This window comes from Marmota flaviventris, chromosome 1 (assembly GCF_047511675.1).
Source record: "Marmota flaviventris isolate mMarFla1 chromosome 1, mMarFla1.hap1, whole genome shotgun sequence".
In the NCBI taxonomy this organism is placed as follows: Eukaryota; Metazoa; Chordata; class Mammalia; order Rodentia; family Sciuridae; genus Marmota; species Marmota flaviventris.
Genome location: NC_092498.1, coordinates 36,700,311 through 36,722,128, shown reverse-complemented (window position 1 = coordinate 36,722,128; position 21,818 = coordinate 36,700,311). Strand labels below are relative to the sequence as shown.

Below are 21,818 nucleotides of genomic sequence, written 5' to 3'. Positions count from 1 at the left end.
ATTGAAATATTCATCTCATTTTTATATTTTGCACCTGTGCCCTGAATCTTTCTGGAAAAGAATGTATTTTAAAAGTGTAATTCATCTGACACTGCTCATTTTGGGTAGGAATATGAAAGAAGCAATATTTTCTACCCAAAGTAAATATTGTACTTAGAGTTTGATATATCGCAAATGTTTTTTTTTCTGAATAAATGACAGTGTGCTTGGCTCATATTATAATAATTTTACATTCATATAATATACATTTCTGACGTATATCTTTTAAGTTTGGAGAGGTTTTTCTTTTTTACAAGAATTAAATTATATACCCTATCTCTGTAGTAGAGCCTCAATAAATGTGCTTATCTCTCCTAACCACCTGAAAATGCTTCAGTTCATGCTTCATTTCTCCTGGAGCAAGCAGTACATGCCCTGGCTCCTGAAAAGTAATCAAAATGGCCCTGGTCACATACAGTATCTTCAAGGAGCCCACCTTTAGGGGATCAGGAGACAGGGAGTGACCAAGATTGGAATGGAAATGGCATGCCTTGACTGTCCATCATTGATGCAGGATTGGTTCCAACTTCAAAGGAACACTGCCCAAGCTTGAGGCCACCCCCAGCAACACTGAGAGAGGTGTTTCCCAATGGTCCACATTAGTCCCAGCAAACTGAAGTATGGAACACTGGTGGTCGTCCCTGGCCAACTCATAGATTCACATACATTTTAACTATTATTCACCAAATCTTAATGAAGCATCTTCTCTTCCAGGCACTGTTCTAGGTTCATAAGTTTAAGACAAAGTGTCAAGGATTCAAACTGGTGATTGCCTTGGTTTCAAGGTTGTCGCTTTGTCTCTTTTTTTTTCCCAGATTGGCCTTGAGAAATCCTTTGTGTCGATTTCACCAAGAAGTGGAGACTTTTCGGCATCGGGCGATCTCAGATACATGGCTGACGGTGAACCGCATGGAACAGTGTCGGACAGAATACAGGGGGGCATTATTATGGATGAAGGACGTGTCTCAGGAGCTCGATCCAGACCTCTACAAGCAAATGGAGAAGTTCAGGAAGGTAGGAGGTTTTATGAGGTTTACCAAAAGGGGTACCTGCTAGAAGGTAATGAGGTGTGATTGAATCCCTCTGGTGAAGAAGGCTTAGCTCAAAAGCACCAAGGATGCAATTAATCATTGCTGACGTCTTTTTATGTGACAGAATACCAATTAATGTGATATATAATTCTCTAAGGATAAGATAGAAGAGACATCTGGAAATTGCTGGGATTCAGTAGCTGGTTTTAATTGAACTCAGATTTTCATATAATGTGCACTTTTTGTACGGTTGTCACTTTTAAATGCCTTTTCACGCATAACTAAAAATCAAGATCAGATAAAATGAATCTGGAAGGTGATAACACAATATTGGGGCAATCTTTTTAAATTGCTAATGTGTATTAAAATTAATAAGACAATAATACTCCTTTGTTTTGTGATGTGTTCAGAAGCAGTGGGGTTTAGTTGTAGGATTAGCTAATGTGGCATTGACTTTATCTGATATTGACCTCTTCAGAAATTTCTTTCAGGAAAATAAGTACCCATAGAGATGGGTATGGTCTTAAATTGCCCTGAAATAACTGGTGAGTAGCATAGCTAATTTCCAGTTAGTTTTTTAATTACCTTGTGTCAATGTAGGGTTTGGAGATTTTGACATACAAGGATGCATCTTACCACTGGGTGGCAGTGGTGCACTGAGTATTTATGAAAACATAGAGAGGGTTTTTTTTTTTCTTTGTGTGTGTGTGTGTGTGTGTGTGTGTGTGTGTGTGTGTGTCTACAGTCTTGGTAGTTCTTTGTTTGGTCAACTGGATGTATTTCAGGGTGTGAAAGAAAAAAAAAACATCAGCCAAATGTTGAGCTTGACATAATATTGTGTCAACTGTCTTACTCATTTAAAATGATCCACATGTAATTAGAGATAACTACTTAAAATTCCTGGATTTTCTTTTAAGTACATCCTTGCAGAGCTACTATGAATGGAAAAACTTACTGGTTTTGGAGGCTGGATGTGGGGGTTGGATAAATGAAAGGAGGGACCTTCTATGTGTAAAAGAATGATCACCAGATCTTGACCTACACATTAGATTGATACAGATTCCTCTAAAAGTCAAATTTCCTCTTGGTTTGTAATTTTTAGAATCCTTCCGTAGGGAGGGAATCAACATCCATTTTCTTTCTGAACATAGATGTTAGAAGGCAGACTTCTGAGTTCATGGAACATCAAGATTGAAATATCTCTCTCCTTTAGAGATGATCTTATGAAATTCACTAATCTTTTAAAAGGGAAAAATCAAGCTTTTGAGATAGTAAATAAAATTGTCACAGTTTGAAATGATACTGGTGAATCTAAGCTACTTTCAAAGTTTTCTGGCTTTCTAACCAGGCTAGTCACTTGCTTTGTCTTTCATACTTTGTTTGGGGGAGGGGGTGAGAAAAATGGAATGGAACAGGTATAAAAAAAAGAAAGAAAAAACACTATCTGCAGGGCATAGTGCTGATCATCCTTGTATCTGCTACTCCCTTAGCCCCACAGTCACCAACACACAGATTTAGTTTTATAGATGAGGACAATGATACCCAGTTAGGTAACTAACTCAAGGTCAGAAAGGGATGTGAAAGTCAGAATCCAAGAAAATATGCATAATTTTTTTTCCCTAAGAGACAAAAAAAAGGAAGTTGAAAAGCATACCTAAAATGGACGAAAGCATTTTCATGGTAATTCCTCTCCTCTGATTTATTCACTCAATTAACAGTTATTGAGTCCCTCCCCTGTGCCAGATAATAAAAGTAAACATACAGCTATTCTAGAAGGCAGAAGAATTTCATGTGGAATTGTGTTTATTTGGTTTTGTTTGGTGTGGGGGAAGGTGGTTACTCTGTAAGAATGAAATAGAAACCAAGTCCTTCGTCATTTGGTTTGAACATTGAAACATTTCCCACCATTTAGTGTCATCAATTGGTTGACTTTGGAAAATATGGTTTTTTAAAAAATCCTTTGCCATGCAGAAGTAGCTGAAACTATGGCTTACTCCCTAATCCCTGGTGTGCTGGATTTAATTTAACAGCTGAACATGGTGTACTCAGAATTTAGGGGAAAAGTATGTTTTTTAAAATAAGCCTGTTTTTAAGTGTGTATTTGATTAGGCTGGACCCTCCACAGGACAGGGACCATGTTGGTTCTCTTGAGAGCCCTAATCCCAGCACCTGGCCCCAAATTCACACTCCTCTATTGGGTGGCAGAATGCCAGGCCCCCAGTTTGAAGTTCCAGAGCTGTGTTTTCTCAGACCTCTCTGGCATTCCCACCACATGCAGCTGACCTCCCCATCTTTTGGAAATTGACATACATGGATGTAGGAGTAAGAAATAGAATCATTCATTTACAGGTTGCTGCCCTATTTGATGGATGACTTTAAATTGTGACGTTTTCTGTTCACTTGAGTTTATAACACGAAATCCAACCTTGCGTGATCATTAGTGTTTGGTCCCGGTGGGACTGCGTTTTACACAGAGTCTCCATTGATCTATCAGGAATGTGTTACCTAAAGGTGTTTCTGAGTCATCTGGGATAGCTTGATCCAGCTGCCAGTGGCTCCTCAGGAATTACCATGGGAGTGGGAGTTTCGGGCTCCTCTGTGCCAGCTCCTGCCTTCACATTTCATGAATCCTGAACTGTTGCCCTCCCTATTTGGAGTCTTTAGTGTGCCTTCATTCATGTGTTTTTCTTCATTAAACAAATGATATTATATAGTAGTAAATACAGTAGTATATAAGAAGGCATCATCACCGCCCATCCTGTCTTGTGTGGTCATTTGGGGCAACATGTGGTGCCACAAGAACACCTGAGAAGGGGCATCCTGGAGGAAAGGGCATCTAAGCAAGATGTGAAAGGCAAGAAGGAAGAGCTTGGGTTGAGAGTGTGAACAACAGGACGCAGTACTCTATGGCGGATACAACTTGAACAGGGGCCCTAAGTGAAAGAAAGCAACAGGGCATTTAGAACCACAGCAAAGGAGAGGTGGGCAAGGGTACAGGGGTGGCCAGACCGTGGAGCAAGATAGGAAAACAGGGCCAGAGAAGACAGGACATCTGCACAGCAGAAGGCAAGAAGGGAAGGGTGTTCAGAAAGGGAGAGGCATGCTCAAATTTGTGATCTCAATGGCTCACTCAGATTTTAAGGTGGAAAAAGGATAGGAAGGTCCCACGCCTTGAACCTGGCACATCTGCTAGGAAGCTTTTATACAAACCCAGGAGAGACATGGGGTGACTGTGTAATGAAGCAGGAAGTAGACCAGAAAGATAGGCACTGTACTGACCTCCACTAGACTCTCTAATTACAGAGCCCTTCATTATTTTTAGAAATAAGCAGAATAAGCATAAATAAATAAATAGCAAGTTCAAGTGTGTTTTCATGTCCAACCAAGATTTTTTTCAGTGTTTTCAGAATGCCAAGAAACCTTTTAAAGAGTACATAGTGAGTATAGCTGAAATGATGAATGAAACTTAAAATCAAACAAAGCGAATAGTCTGTTTTCCTTCTGGCACCTTTAGAAGCTCAGCAGCTGAAGACAGAGCTGTAGCATTGACATGGGACAATTTTTACCAAGCTTGTGTGAAGGGGGTGGAAACAGAGAGGGGAGAGCTTGAGCCCAGCCTACAAGTAAGACCCTGCTAGTCATTTGCTCCTTGTGGAAATGACCCTGAGTAGCAAGATACCTGGAGAGTGTGGCCACACTTAGCTGTTCTCCTCTGTCCAAATAATGGACTGTGGTGGGTGAATCTAACTAAATGGGCAAGGCTGGGTGACTGTGTGCAGCCGGAGGCTCCTCCTGACAGTGTGATTCACCCGGGAACACGAGGTATTTTACGAGCAAAGTTACAACGTGTGATATATGTGCCCTTTGAAGGCAGAGTAAAAGGGTATAATTTAAAAATAGAAGTCAGCTTCTTGTAGCCGATTACATCAGCTGAAGTTGGGAGCTTGCAGCCGAGCGGGTGCAGCCTGGTGCCCTTGAGAGAGTCCTCCTGTGGTCAATTAAGTGTCTTGTTTTTCTTGAAAGTCAGAAATGGGATGGTGGGTAATTATTCTAAATGGAATAAAAGCTGTGTTAGGTGTAAGAAAATAGTTCTGAATCCTCTAAAGAGATAGTATGGAAATGTATACGTGGGCATTTGTAGGAGTCAGAGTCTTCATAGACAAGGACAGGGGACCAGTGTTTTAATGAGGGCCATCTATTAAATGACTTGATGAAATCCTACAGTATCTGTCTAGTGTTTCATCACCATAATTCAAAAGGATATCTGAGAAATATTATAGGAAATATGTTTGGTATATGCTGGTATTTGCAGGCTTGTATCTATTTAAAATAGTGTGAGGTTTTAGAGACCTGTTAGTCCACTGGTCACATCATCAAAGGATTATATTATGGTGAGAAGGTTTATTAACAAATGTCAGCAGATTACTAAGTAGGGGCTTATTAGGGCCATCAGTCAGTGGTGTCCCTGTGTCCCAGTTGAGAAGGTTTGGGTCTATAGGCTTGGTCAAGGACTGGTGAACAACAGTATTGATACTAGAGGGGTTTTTCCCTGTGAACAAAGACTTGGGTTAATTAATTTGACAGTTCCATTAATTACTGCTGAAATCATTGGTCTTTGTCAGAGGTCAGGCTCTTTGAGCAATTGAGGGCAGGTCCTATGGGAGCTAGAGACACCACTTAATGCAGGGACTGCCACTGCTCGGCCATCTCCCTGCATTGTGATGAAGGCCTTTCATTTTTGCCTGGGCCATCGGCTCTCCAGTTGAAACCAGTTTTAGTTCAGTATCTCTGTAGATCTGGAACCACCAACAAGTTGAGTTGAGTGAATGGAGATTATTTTAAGCTTGGGTCTATACAGTAGACCGATGTGAAATGTCTAAGCAGTATCTTAACTCTGAGGGGTTTGCTGAATTCCTATACAAAAAGGGGAGGGATATTTGTCTCCATTATCTCCTTTGCCTCTGTTAGTTCTAGTACGCTTACACTGGGCTGAGTTTATGAGACGAAAATTCCTTTTGTCAAGTTAAGGCTGTCTTGAATCTGTTTCACAACTCTTTGTTTTCATTGATTGGTGTTTGGTGTGTGCTTATTGTTTGTTTTGTTTTGGATGTTTAACTAGGGCACTTGTTATTTGTGGTCCCCAATCAGATTGAATCTAGTTGCCAAGACACCATAGGAAAAGTCTGCCATTTTCACATGGTAAAACTCAGAATGGAACAAATAATTACACCCTTGCTTTCATTTCTGAGTTTGATGAGATGCGGCCTTTGGGGCTTTATGTGTCTTTACTGATTTTCTCCCACTGAATTTGGTAAACAGCAAACATGAGTTCCAGGGTCAAACCAACACCATTTAGAATAACATGTATGAAACAGATAACTCTTGCCAAGCTGGTGGCTGGTTGGCTGGCTGCTGCTCCTGATTGGAAATAGAAAGGAGGCTGGAGCACATGACCTCAGAATCCTCTGGTCCCCTGCCTGCCTACACGAGCTATGGCAGCTTAGGTCTGATAAGTCTATTGCATTTTTCTCATCTACCAGACTCGCTTCTAGCTGTAACATTTTTATTATTTTTTCTCTAATCACTAAATTCTAAAATCTTTAAGCTCATCTGTAGAGAAGTGTAGACACTGGAGTAGGGCTAACACATGCTTTTATCAGTGTAGTGTTTTCCTCCTACTTCCAGTAAATAAGGTCGGGTCTTGCTAAGTTTGCTCACCTTATTGCTGTTGCTTATAATCTTAGATGCTGGAAAAATATGAATGTTTCATCCATAATTTAGGGGTAAAGGAGACTTTGATGTTAACAAGCTGATAATTCTAATCCCTTATGCAGATATATTAATGCTTTTGCAAGGATCAGCATCCTGGGGCCTACAGGCCAACCACCTGTTTTTGTAGATAAAGTTTATATTGGAACATACCTGCACCCATTCATGCTCACTGTCTACTGTCAACTTTCACAATACCATTGGCAGAGCTGAGTAATGACAACAGAGCTTCAAGGTCCTCAAATCTGGAAATATTTACTCTCTGCTCTTTCACAGAAACAGTTTGCTGGTAGCTAATTTCAGTAGCCGTCACTAGTGCAAATGAGGTGAATAACTTGACTTTTTGCTAAATTTTTAATTAGAGTGAAAAAATACATAATTTTAGCCATCTTAACCATGTTTGGGTGCTCTGATGAATAGTATTAAGTATATTCGTATTGTTGGACAATGGATCTCTAGAGCTTTTTCATCATGCAGAACTGCGAATCTTTGTCTCCTACCCCTTTCTAATCCCTGGTAACCACTTTTCCACTTTCTGTTTCTATACATTTGACTACTTTATATACCTACTATATCTAATATGAGTGGAATTCTACAGTGTATATCATTTTATGACTGGCTTATTTTGCTTAGTGTAAGGTCCTCGAGGTTCATAAGTGTTATAGCTTGTGATAGGATTTTTCTTCCTTATTAAAACTGAATAATAATCCATGACAGGTATATGCCATGTTTTGTTTATATATTTGTTCACTAATGGGCATTTGAGTTGCTTCTCCCTTTGCTTTTGAAGAGTGCTGCTATGAGCATGGGGGTGCCAATATCTCTGAGAACCTGCTTTTAATTCCTTTGGATGGACACTCAAGGATTGTTGGATCATATGATAATGCTACATTTAATTTATTGAGGAGCCACTGTACTGTTGAGGTTAAAAAGTTTCATATTAGGAAGTTGTCATACACCCTGATTTCCCTTGTGGAATACTTCCAAGTTTTTAAAACAAGTAAGTTCATAGAATTACAGAGATGTGTGTGGTTCCTAAATATGCTGGTTTATAGTAGTGGAACTTTGACCTCTTAAGTCTCTAAGACAATTGGTGTTATTACATGTTTGAAATATTAGGAAATGGCCATGAGTAGGACCAAGAAGACATTCTAATTAGCATATAGCTCCCTTACTTCAGAAACCAGTCCACTCTTTATATTGTCCATATAACCAAACTCAGATAAAATACAAAGTCTACCTCTACATCTACATCTAGAAGACATTGAAGAAGGCAGAGAAAACTGGAACCATGTGTGAAAGAAAAGCAACTCTGACACTTGTCCTCTCACCCAAAAATGAAAAGAAGAAAAAACACAGATAGATGAGACTAAAATTTAATTCAACATACCCCCATTTATTAAACATCCTCTTTTAGATGAGGAACTAAGAAATTGTGCATCAAAATTACTAAAATCATTGGGAAGCTTTTCCCTAAGTAAACATGGAGCACCGGCATGTGTATCTTTTATAGCATTCTCAGTAAAGAAACATTTTTATTAGACAGTACAGGTGGGAGTGAAATTCCAAATTTCGTACTTTCATTTTGCCTGATCTTCACGGATTGCCTGCTGCAGTTCATGACTCAGTAGAAGGTGGAAATGGGTAGCACCACATGTATGGCAGGAAGACCAATGTTCCACTGGACAGATCTGCATGGAAAGGTAGATTCATGTACAAATATAAACCAGGAAATGATGTCCATTCATATTAGGTATTTAGCTGAAAACTCAAAACCTTTATTATAATAAGTGATGGTTTGGGTATGAGTTGTTCCCCCAAAAGTTCTTGTGTTGATGCAAGAATGTTGGAAGATGAAATGATTGGATTATGAGAGCTGTGACCTAATCAGTCTATCCTTGTTCAAATGAAATGACTGGGCAGTAACTGTAGGCAGGTGATGTGTGACTGGAGGGGTAGTCACTGGGAGTGTGCCCTTGAAGGGTTCATTTTGCCTGCATCCCCTTCCCCTCTCTTGCTCTCTGCTCCTTGCTGCCATGAGGAAAGAACTTTGCTCCTCCTTGGCCCCTTTGCCCTGATATTCTGCCTCATCTTGGACCCAGAGAAATGGAGTCGACCATCTATGGACTGAGACCTGTGATACCATGCACCAAAATAAACTTTTCTTCCTCTTAAATTGCTCTCATTGGGTATTTTGGTCATAGTGACAAGAACCTGACTAAAACATAATATGATAGAGTCAATACACTGTACTTAGTTTTTAAAGACATTTGTGTAGTGCAGTCTTTGCATCTGACACCATTCCAAGTTATTTGCTAATATGAAATTTTAAAAATCCTGTTAACAAGCCTATCAAGCAGATGTAGTTATTATCGACTTTCTGCAAATGAGGAGAAATGCATGCAAGGTAAGGAACTTGCCTTAGGTCATTCAGTTCACCTTGGAGTCAAGTCATCCACATTCTTCCCCAGCTGCACAGCACTGCCTCCTTCTTAAGGCTCCTCAAATTCCACAGTTGACACTTTCACTATGGAGGCAACCCAGATGTCATCCCCATTTTGCAGATGAGGAAATGACAAAGCCCACAGTATTAACAACCTTACTTTGGTCTCAAACAGTGCAAATTCAGAGCTCAGTCTGCAAACCTAGATTCTGTCTAAGTGTCAGACAACCCAGGACAACAAATTTCCTTTGGCCAGCATTGTGGGGGCAATCCAAGGTTGTCTAGGTATGACTGGTCACCACTGGCTTCCTCTTCCACAAGTCAGCGACCTCCAACCCAAACTACAGTGACTCCCAAAGTGCCAGAGTGTCCTAAGAATCCAGCTAATCCAGTGTTTCCTTATTGCCTATGTTGTCTCTCTCTTGAGCTGCTGGTGTCCCTGTCTATTTCACTTGGAAATTTCCCTTGGCTCCAATGTGGTTAGACAACCCACCTCTGTGCTCTTAGGACTGTTTTTCCCCACTTCTATAATCTACTTTCAACTGAATGAAGTCTTTTTTAAAAATTAGCTGTTGAGCATAATTCTGCATTTATAAATGGATGGGCTAATTTGTATCTTCTCTTCATTTGTGTCTTTCCTACTTGATATACCTTCACAGCTTTTATATTATTTCTGGTTTTAATTAGATTTCTTGGCAAGAAGTATTTCAGCTTAAGGAAATAGAATGTTTGTGGTGTGTTTATATCCTGAAAAGTTTCAGGTTATTTCTGTGCAAAATCAGTAAACAGATTTACATACAGCTCCAAAATAACAAGGAAGTGAAGTGCATTTCTATGGCATCCTGTTCCATTTCCCAAGCTGGAGGTTTATCCTTAGCTGCTGTCATCAGTCACTGTCCACATGCAGGAGGTCTCTCATTTCTACTGATTCTACTTCCAAAGTATCTCTTGAATGGGTTCCTTCCTCTTATCCTCACAGCCTTGTCTGAACTGGGTCTCTCTCCAGTTGGAGGACTGCCCTCAGTTCCCAGCCTCCACCACAGTAATGCCAGTCCCATTTCTGTAACATAAAGCTGATCCCATCATTCTCCAGCTTAGTGATTTGACAAGTCCAAACTTAGTTAGCTCTGCAGGCCCTTCAACTGCAGGCCCTAACCCATCACCCCCTCCCACCTTCCCTCTTGAATGATACCCCTGCCGCCTGCCTCTGTTGCCTGCTGACACCACACACATGCATACCTGTATTTCTAGCCTCATTAAAAGCTGTGCCATTCACCTAATTCTTACATACCCTGCCCTTTGCAGACCCTGCTTTTCCTACCAAAAAGTCCCTTCTTCCTTCTTTTGTGCCTATAAAACTCTGAGGCTTCATTTAAGGCCACATCACTCTAGGGAGCCTTTGCTGACTGCCAAGGCAAAGCTTTTACCCTTTTGCACTGTTCCCATCATATTTGTGCTTGTGTCTTAGCCTGTCATACAGTGGGATTCAATAGGTATTTTTATGTGTGAATTAGTAAATACATAGACTTATAGTTTCCTTGAAGCAAGAATGGGGGCATATACATCTTTGAACCCCAACTGCACAATAAACAAAACACAATATGCATCCTATAAGTGTTTGTATCACTGAGTGAAATTTAATCCTATTGTTGAATAAAAATGAGACTTAGGTGTACAAGTAAGGTGTCATATGATTTGAACATTCTAGAAGATAGCATCCACACATTCAGATTCATAATTTCCATTATCTAAATTCTATAAAAACAGGAAATATTGGTACAGTTATTAAAATAAGAATATTTTGTAATACCATAAGAGCCAATGCATTGGCTTAAAATAGATTTTTTTGAAGGGTGGGGTGGAGTGGGAAGGGCTGCTTCCCTCTTGAGAGGCATAGAGTCTAGAGTTGTTATATATGGCATTTCTCTAATTGTTTGGGGGGAAAACTTGCGTAATTGTCAACTTTCAGAGTGGACTTGGGCAAAAGTAAATTATCTAAGTGTGAACTGATCCAACCCAAGATAGTTTTTCTTTTGCCAGATTGCCTGACTTTTCATTCCCAAGACTTATGTGTACTGACTGGGTGGCGTATGCAAGTCTGGTTTCTAGAATTTTATAGATGACAACACGCAAAACATACAGACTTTTATCCAGTGGAACCATTAAATTCTAAAAATGCTGCCATATATGGAACCCATTTCCTAAGCAGGGCTTCTCATTGCCTCAGCAGCTAGAATTTGAGGCATGAATTCATTATTTCCATGTTTCCATCTTGTTGTGCTTTTAGCTAGGGGGTCAGGGATATCTGGTGCCTGTGGTAGTTTCCCCCCACCAATCCACGAATTGTTCCATTGGCCTCTGTCTTCTTTTAGAAGTTCGTGAAGGTGTCGTGTTAGATTTTACATCAATGGAAATTTATTCTGTTGAAATTGTATGGTTTACTAGTTACTATCTCTTGCCTTTATAGTCTGTCTCCAAGTTTGTCATAGCTACAGATCCCTGTAGATTACCCTCTTCCCTTGGTTAACAGCTCAAATATTAGCTAGTCTTCTTATTCTCCTTGATGAATTAGTTGCCATTGTACCATTTGCTAGAATTCAGTAAAGATGAAAACAAGTGCACCCTGCTGGGTTAGCCTAGCAGTCTCCTTTTAAAGTGCTTATGCATTAGAGATCCTCTACACTACTATTTGCTTTTATTTTTTAAAGCAATAATTTACATAGGTAGTAAAATAGAATGTGGGTTTTATTTAATTTCAAACAGGAACAGTGTATCTATCTACTGTTTCCTAAATACCAGCAGCTTTACAGTACAAGTGCTTTTATTAAGGTCAAAGAGAATTTTCTTCAAATCCTTTCTTCTTTACAGAATTTTCAGTGACAGCAAGAATAATGGTTTGATGGTTGTCTAGACTGTCACTTTTACATCAAGCTGGATTTATAAGCTGGCTACAGAGAGTTAATATTTCAGAAAGATCTAAATCACAGTTGCCTTTGGAAAAAAAACTGTGTTCTCTGTTTGTCATCGAGGGATATTAGACAGTTTTGAATAATGCTTTGTTAAATGATTGGATTATTTTTGTTAACCCTCAGCAAAGAGTTTCTAATAAGATTATGCAAGCAGTATTGACCTGTAATGGAGTTATGTGAAGTTTCACAGGTCTCCCAGTCTCTCAGTGAATCAGAATCCTTTTGCATCCCAAGACCTGCATGTATTTGTATTTTAGTATTTAATCCATTCAAAAGAATGACTGGTTAGAAAACTGGATTTTCTCACAATTCTGAGATTTAAAAAAAAAGAAGTTAGATGATTTCTTGTTCTTTGATAATTGATCAAATCCTCATCTAACAAGGACACCCTGAAAGAAGGGAGGCCCACATATTACCCACTTAATGTCCTCGTCAGTGGGGACTCTGTTCTCTGAAAGTGCCTGATTCTCGATCACTTTCATCAGTCTTTTCTCCAAGAGTGGCTTCACTTTTCCTCCATGATTTTTTGATAAAAGGAAAACCTTAAACAGAAAACAGCTTTAAAATTTGCACATCATCCTTCTTTAAGCATAAAATTTTTAGAACAGTTCCATGTATAGGAAGAGTATCGCAAGTGAAAAACTTCTGTTTTATCTTCGGCAGTTAGCCCACACTCAATCATTAAACAAGATCATCCGAACTCATATAGATAGGAGCCCTGAAGTCTTAAATGGGCCAGTGTTACATGGACTCGGGAGCCCTATTAGAAGCAAGCCCTAAGAGCCCATTGGTGTAACTTTGAAATGAAATTCCCACATGCATTAATCAGACTCTGTTGTTACTATCACATGAAATATGATTTTAGAACTTGGTAACACTTCACAGTTGATTGGTTCTTTCTATCCAACCACCCATCTATTTGTCCATCCATCTTTTAAAATTCTCTCCCCAGCTGTGATTCCAAGACAACTATTGTCATTTAGATGCTGATCCCTTACTGTGGTTCTGCTGGTGTCTTCTGACATGGAAATAAGGGATATTTCTCAAGATAGATTAATTATATAAACAGATTAAGGGGTGAGGGTCTTTTCTGCTTTGTTCTTTTTAATAATTTCTGTCCTGGGCCCCTAGAGGTGGAACACTGCAGTGCTGACAAGCAAAAAATAGTTCATGTGCAGTGAAAGGTTCATGGAGCCTTAGAAAATATCCACTTAGGAGGAGGAAGAACCATAAGTGAGAAGCCTTTGGATTAATGTGTGTGAAATAATGAAGAAATTCCTTAAATAGATAGAGAGCCTGAGAAGAAGCTAGCAAAGTAACACGTATGACCCTTAGATTCTGGTTTCATTTTATTTTATTTTATTTTTCCATTTTAAATTAAGGTGTGGGGGGTGCATCTAGGAGCAGTTTGTGCAGCAATTACTTCCAGGGTAGGGAACCAGGTTGGGGGATGGGGTGAGAGGAGTAGAGATGAGAATGAGGTTGAAGCTTCACCATGTGCCGTTTAAATTTTGTGCCATGTGCATATGTTACCCATTAAAATAATCTATACTGAAAATAATGAGAATTAATAAGATTAGAGTAAGAATAGATGAGATTTGGTAGAAGAAAGAGAGAATAACAGAAAACTCTCTTAAGCTGGCAAAAATTGGAATGTTTTGTTTGTTTTTAATAATAATAAAGGAAAGAGAAAAGGCAGGCTTTAGGGGCAAAGAGGGGAAGCTGAGTCCCAAGGTGATGTCATTTGGGCAGCCGGATAGAGGAGGAGGGAGGATGAAGTCATTTTCGAAAGCCATCAGCAGGGAGAGCCATGTGAGGAGGTTAAGTCACTTGGGGATGAAAGGATCAGAAAACAGCGCCTGAGGGAAACCCACTGAAATCAGGAAAGATGAAGAGAATTTTTCTTCTAAAAGCCCTCTCTGTTCTCTGAGGACTTCAATAAGCAGAGTTATGCTTATCCTGAAAGGGGGAAAAGGTGAGAACGTAAGAAGATAACTCCCCATGACAGCTTCAATTTTGTCCTAGAAGCAACGTGTCCAATGTTTTGCACCAGTGAGAACCTAGAGAAAATCCTTTCTCAAGGAAGAGTGGAGAGGGGGAAGGACGGCCACTTCTGAGGGGTGGCCTGCATGGTTCGCTTTCACTGGGGCCTCTGAGCTGCTTGCAGCACCCTCCCACGCTGACCTGTGGGCTCTTGAGTTTTCTGCTGGCTGCAATGACCTGTCCTGCTCTCCTCAGCCACTCCCGATTCTCACCCATGCTATTTCGTAAGCTGTGACAAAGTCTTTCCCCACAGTGTCTCTCCACTCTGCTCTCTATGTCTAGCAATTTCACCAGTTCCTTCTTATTGGTAGTCCTCTGGGTCTTACAAAAAATACCCCAGAGTGTTTGTGCTCCTGTGAACCCTAATTTTGTCATTAACATTTTTTTGAGAAATGGTATCAGTTGCCATGAATGACACTATATCCTTTTGGCTTCAGAACACTTGCTTCTTACTGACTTACTTTTTAATACTCTCATGAGGGTCTCCTAATGCTCAAGTTTAAAAAGAAGTTGAAATACATGCAGATTCTAAACCACACATCTTTTTGCATGCACATGATTGATTGGGCTCCTACCAACAAAGTGAGTGAACTTGTCAAAATAAGGCCCAACTAAGAAAACACAAGGACATAGTTTCCCACCACCAGGGTGTTCAGACTGTGGGGTGTTTCCCTGGAGTTTTACCATGGCTATCACAAATCAAGTGGTTTAGAAGAAGATGCTGAAAGCATCTTTAATTGTGAAGGTTTTCATATCTTCCTCATCCAGGCTATGCTTGCAAAGCTTTCTGACCCTCTTTCCTCAAGTCCTGCCAGGAAAAACCAGTGATTTCTAAATTGAAGCTATGTCAGCTAAAGCTTTTATTAGTACTTATTATCTGGGACTCCGTCTGCTTTTAATTCTCTGCTGAAAGAACTAGCTTTGCTTTAAAAAGAAAAAGTCTTCTATTTTAAAATATAAAGGAACAGCTAAAAATCATAATGTGAAGCCAGACAATGGTTAGGTTTTATAAATTAGACTCCCTCTTCCTATCTTTAGTAGATTTTAAATTTTAGGCAAGACCTCTTGGATTCCATATGGACTTACTAGTTATTCTCTCTTCTCTCCCTATCATTTTGTATCCAGCATTCTATAATTTCAGCTAATAAATCATGCAAGCAAAGTTGACATTAAGAAATTGATGTTATGAAAGAGTATATTGAAAATAGAATGAAGATTTCATAAACTTTTCCCTTATCCTTTAATCCAGAAAATAAGAACAACATATTTTAAGAGAATGTTAAACATGAGCTGTTCATTTTTTGTTTCTGCATATATCTTTTTTTGTAGTACAAAAGCACAGCAGATATTTAAACTGCACAATGAATAATATGATAGGTTTATTTATATAAGATAATTACCATATTTGAATTTTTTCCCAGTCTAGGGCTTTTCTTAGCATTCTACTTTATAGATAAATGCCACAGCCATTTAAATTATGTACATAATGCAGAATATTTCCAATTAAATATTTGTAAAATTCTCTCCAGTTTACAAAGATGTTTCATATCCATTACTTCATTAGAGCCACACAGCATTTCAGGGAGGGTGTGTATTCTCTGTCCAGTTCTCAAATAAGTCCAGTCAGTCACCTGGGTCTTACTGACTTGCCCACAGCTACACATACCAGCCTGGATTCCAAGCCAAGTTTTGCAACTCCAAAGTCCTTCCATCTCTGCTGTCCCAGTTCTTCATAACCTAGTGGATGGACTGGTGTGTAGCACTAGGTCACTATGAGAAAAAGTATTTCTGTGGTAGAGGAGACACAGCTTCCCATTAAAGTAGCAGCCATGTCTTCCAACATTCTTTATTCTCTGAGCTCATTTTCACTGATCCCAAGAGCTCATTGGATAAGCACCTTAAAGGAATATTTGGATTTTTTTTTTTCTCTCACAAAGCTGTCCATCAACCATTCTGTCTTCTGAACATCTGGTCACATTTCTGTGTTTAGCATTTAGTTCCACTGTTCCACCTTGTTCTGTTGGGCTGAAATGGCTGGTCGGCTTCAAGCTTCAGGCCCCAAACCTGGATGGAGGTAAGAGGCCCATGGATGGAAAGTAGATATCACAAAGGCCAGGAGCTCAGCCAGAGAGTTCTGTGCAAAGTGGCCTATAGACTTAAAGCTTGTACTCTCCTGGAAGGTTTCCACTGTAGAGGAAAGTAACAGAGACTTCTCTAAAAGAGAGCAGCTACCTGTGGATATTTCTGGGAAAGGACAGCTCCCTCAACCCTCACGTCACCCTGAGTCATGGCCTCTCTGGCATGAGTTATGAATCCTCTGAGAAGCAGGTTAGATACTTCCTGGGTGAGAGCCCAGTGATTTGAATTAAACCTTGAGAAAAATTTTACCAGGATGCCAACATGAAGTAGCCAATACTCAAATGATTGATCCATCAAAAACAGAAATGTTCCATTTAAGAAGACAACCCACCAGGTGTGCCTGTAATCCCAATGGCTCTGGAGGCTGAGGCAAGAGGATCAAAAGTTCAAAGCCAGCCTCAGCAACTGTGAGGCACTAAGCAACTCAGTGAGACCCTGTCTCTAAATAAAATACAAAATAGGGCTGGGGATGTGGCTCAGTGGTGGAGTGCCCCTGAGTTCATCTCTGGTACTCGTCCCACCACTGCCCTGCCAAAAAAAAAAAGAAGACAATTTAATGAGACAGTGTCTTATTTATGATTCCTTATTTTTATTATTTAAAGAGTAAGCATGAGTTACATGGAAAAATCACGTAAACCACATGATCCCCTAGGAACACTGCTGTATCAGGCATCATTGTGCTTTTTTGTACTCACCATACATGTTTGCATACCCCTAGAGCCTAGAGATGTATATACCACAGTCCACCAAATCTCTTCCTCTTTTAACTAAACCCCCCTCAGTGTTCACCAGATTATCTCAGAAAACTGAAAGATCTAGAATGAAGCATCAGTTTAGTTAATATCTGGAATTTTCCATGGCAAACAAGTCTGAAAATTTCATTATAGGGAATTTTCCAGGAGCACTTTGGCATGGAAGTGTTCTGTCATGCAGGTTGAAAATGCCTGCAGAGTCACAGGAAGTCTTCCCCTTGGCCATTTTTCTCCATCCATGAGGTTTGTCTGTTGCCTGTAGCTGGATCATCTTCTGAACAGATCCCTAAGACAGAGCAGGTTTCACCATCAGGTCCTACAAATACCTCCATCATTTTACTCTGTCTTGTTGCAGCTAACATTATTCATAAGAAATATCCCTAGTTAATTTCTGTACCATTTTAAGGACCATGATGTTTACCATTCTGAGAAAGAATCAGGGAAGGTATAAAAGCAGCAATTCTTATTTATCCCCAGAATGACATTCCTATGCTTGTGGGAATGCATTCGAGCCTATGAAATCATAAATGAGGAATGTCAGGAATATAGTACTTTGACACTTCTTGACAAATGTTCAGCCATTCTGAAACAGGACAAACGGAACTTTGTTGAATGTAATAGTAGAAATGCTAACAAAATTGGGAAATACTTTATTCAAAGTTAATCGTGTGCAAGCATTTTACATGAATGGACTCATTAAGATCCCCCAAGGGAAGGATACTATGATGTCTTCACAGGATTTTGAAACTTAGATATGTTAAGTAACATTCTCAGTGTGACACAGTTAGAATACAGCAGGGCCAGGTGGGAAAGGTTGTAAATTTATTCAGAACACACAGACACACACACACACACACACACACACAATCTCCTTATCTTCTGGAACTGAAGTGTTTTTTTCATAAATGTGTGTGATGGGGTCTTGAAGACTTGTCAGTTAAACCCTTGTTTCAATTTAAATGTTGAGTCTATTCAAAATTTGGCTTCCTATTAGCACTAATTTAAATAGTCTCTTTTTCAGTGGTGTTTTAGAAATCCACCTCCCTTTTCTTCCCTAGGAAGGCATTGGGCTGACTGTCCTGAAGTGGGCAACACAGGTGGTATCCTTGAAGCTATTGTGTATGCCATGGTTCCTTGCTGTTATGCTTTGGATGGGTAGTGTCCCCCAAAGCTCACATGTGAGAAGATGCAAGAAGCTTTGAAGGAGAAATGATTGGGTTATAGCATTAACCTAATCAATGAATTAATCCCTGATGAGATTAACTAAGTGGGAACTGGAGGCAGGTGGGGTGTGGCTGAAGGAAGTAGTTCACTGGGTGGGGAGGGCATGGCTATGGGATATATATTTGTATTTGGCAAGTGGAGTCTCTCTCTGCTTCCTCATCATCATGTGAGCTGCTTCCCTCTACCGCTCTTCTGCCCTGATGTTCGGCCTCACCTTGAGTCCTGAGGAGTGCAGCCTACTTTCTGTGGATTGAGACCTCTGAAACTGTGAGCCCCCAAATAAACTTTTCTTCCTGAAATTGTTCTGGTCAGATCTTTTAGTCACAGCAACCAAAAATCTGACTAAAACACTTTCTTATCTTGCTCTAGCATGGCTAGTCTGGGCTTACATGGTGTGTCCTGAAACATGTGCCTAGGGAAACGTCTGATCTCTTTCTTCAATGCCAGCAATCATCTAGAAGCCTTAGCCATGTTCCTTTGATGAATCTCCCCAATGATGACTCAGATTACTTCAGTTTGGACTGCAACTCCATACCACTCCCTGACACTACTATCCCTTTTTTCCATGCAACATGTGAGATCCTCTGGATTTCTCCTCCTCATACCCTCAAATTCACGTAAATGCTAAGGAGCTCAACTCTGTCCTTTTCCATTGACTGCAAGGTCTTACTCTGGTGTAGCTGATCTTATTTAGAAACAGGTCTGAGAGGAACCTCTTCACAAACCCCCAAGCAGAGGGTGGGCTAGAGAATCTTTGGCCTTAGTTTTTGTCTTAATACTTTTCATCTCTGGCCCAAAGTTGGGCCCCATGTCTCCTTGCCAGCTTCCCTACCTGATGGTCCTACCCTGGAGGAGGTGAACAGGCTTTTTCTCTTTCTCTCCCTTGTCATTAACCCCAACATCACCACAATTAGTTTTTAAGTTTCTGATTAATTCCACCTGCTAAAGTAGATATAAAATCCTGGAGTCCTTTATTGTCTGGCTTAATATGAGTGTCAATGTTATTATCTTGCACCTTTGAAAACCCAATTCTGAGTATAAGAAGCTAGAGAGTATCAATTTGTATTTGTCTGCAACATCCCAAAGGCATTCTCCTCCTACATTATCTCAGGCAGGGGACACCTAGACTGGCCATGGAGATCAGATGTGTAGACATGCAGGCAGAAAAAGCATATGGATATATTTCCAAAAATATTTCTCCACTATCCCCTGACTAGAACATAGCAATCTCATTCCAAACATATACTTTTATTTTTTCTGCTATACTCACTGACCTCTTACAGTTACTTTTTGTTGTTGTTGTTGTTGTTTGTTTGTTTATTTGGTTTGGTTTGCATTGACAGAAAAGGAGCATGAATATAAAGAGATCTGATACAGTCAGTGCATAACATCTACAGTTACAAAAGAAGCTAAGGCTAGAAGTGGATTTCTCAATGGTAGATGGTGGGAGCATAGAGCAGACTGAGAAACTGTGGAAGGGCACCAGTTGACTAGACATTTTGATGAACCCTGAGTCATTTTCTCAAAACTCAACAAGTGTTCCTAACTGTGGCTTCAGTCTTCAAGAAACTCTTTCCTTCTGTTCAAGGATCTAAACTGGCCTTCTGTAGTGAGCTGTATTACCTCCAGTTTCCTGTAGCCAAGTGTTCTTTAGCTCCTATTCATTATACCTCATCAGTCTCAACATTTTGATTCCCAACAAAACCCCTTCCACATTCATCAGCCTCCACATGGCAAACTCCCGCTCTGTTCCTGTACCTCTCCTGGGAGCATCACCCCAAACAGGATGCTCTCTGTCCCTTCACTTAGCCCTGGTTAAATTATGGGCACTAAATCCCCTAACCTGGCTTAAAACCCAGAACTTCCTGGAGCTTACTTTTCAACCAATATACTATGTCATTTTTCTAATACACTCTTCTGTGGTTGCTCTGATACATTTTCCTTTCCTTCAACTCTGCTAAAAGATCTCAAAGACTTTAAGAAACCTCAATTATCTCTGTGTCAGTCTGAGATGAGCACTGTGCTTTATGTCAATTAATATTTAGGAAGCGCTTTTCAACCAACCTGCTTTCTTAATTTAGTTTTATCTACAGTATATGGGTAGAGTGATCTTGGATTAAAATATTTCTAACATTATTTCCATCCCACTCTAGTTTTTTAACATTTCATTTTGTCAGAACACTGACTACCTGTTTGGGGCTCCAAATATAAGTACACATCACCTTTATAAGAGAGGAATCTAAAATTAGGAGGTGCTTTATTTTGAATGTGTGTACAATCATCAACACATGAGGGACCTTGGGGAGTGATGAAGGCCTGTATTTAATTGGGTTCAATTTATTCATTCATTTTTGAGCAATGGCTCTGTGCCAAGAATGTGCTAGGCACTAGGTGTGCAGCATGATCAATGATTTTGCTGTTACGGGTAGTGACGCTAACACTTCTGGCTGCTTCCTGTGGGCCAGATTCTAGGCCAAGACATTTTTCATGCATTTCTCTGTTAATCTTCCCTACAGCTCTATGAACTGTAGTATTAAAACTGCTATCTTTGCCTTTTTGAGTGGAATATAGCCTAAATCTGTAACAAGACTTTTTTTGTGTGTCTCGAATTCTTCCTTTGACTAGCGTAGCAGGGGGCACATTGGAAGGGTCTGTAAAGAAGCAACGGTAGAGAGATCAGGTTAAGGAGAAAGGAGGATCTGAGGTGGACCTCTGGTTCTGAAGTTATAGCTTCTTTACAGTTTTCTTTCTTGATGCCAGGGAATTGAGTACCTGCAAAACTAGCAGTGTCACCATGTAGGCAGCCACCTCTCCACCTGTGCCCTTAATCTGGATGTCATGGCGGGTAGGCTTCTATGGAGGAGGTGCACCGGATAGATACTGCAGGAACCGAGGAGGGATGCAAGGTCCCTGCCCTGAACAGGCTGGAAGAGTGGTAGACATGTAATTCCAGTGCAGTGAGCTGCACTCACAGTCCTGGAAATAGAGAAGAAACGATCATTTCCTCAACATTTCACTATTCGGCTGCTTCTGATAAATTGCCTCTCTCCTTCTCTCGATTTCACTGATTGGTGTCATTTCTTTATCTTAAAAGTTCAACTCCATATTTTTAGTATTGACCCCTCCCTCAATCTTCCCCTTTAAGTCTGGTTTTCCACTCATAATGTGAGAACTTCTAGGAAACACCAGGTCACCTCCTCATAGTCCACATTCCTGGGTTCAAATAACTCTACATAGCCCCCTCCGCCTCTCTATTTTTAGTCTTCTCCCCAGACAAGCTTTCTTTCCTCCTCCTCCTTCTTCTTCTTCTTCTTCTTCTTCTTCTTCTTCTTCTTCTTCTTCTTCTTCTTCTTCTTCTTCTTCTTCTTCTTCTTCTTCTTCTTCTTCTTCTTCTTCTTCTTCTTCTTTC

At 40.1% G+C, this 21,818-nt stretch overlaps 1 protein-coding gene and 1 long non-coding RNA gene across 6 annotated transcripts in view; one reads left to right on the top strand and one right to left on the bottom strand.

Moving 5' to 3' along the window:
* Ica1 (islet cell autoantigen 1) overlaps positions 1-21,818 on the top strand; it is a 144,960-nt gene that overhangs the window by 35,717 nt on the left and 87,425 nt on the right. For all 5 annotated transcript variants that reach the window (XM_071612628.1, XM_071612624.1, XM_071612615.1 and 2 more), the window contains exon 6: positions 855-1,053. In XM_071612628.1, the coding sequence (XP_071468729.1) occupies positions 855-1,053 (199 nt within the window). The remainder of the gene's footprint in view (positions 1-854; positions 1,054-21,818) is intronic.
* Positions 17,001-21,787, bottom strand: LOC114106032 (uncharacterized). Its single transcript, XR_003585135.2, has 2 exons — positions 21,182-21,787; positions 17,001-17,471 (listed from the first exon to the last, which is right to left on the bottom strand). It is a non-coding gene; the product is annotated as an uncharacterized lncRNA (long non-coding RNA).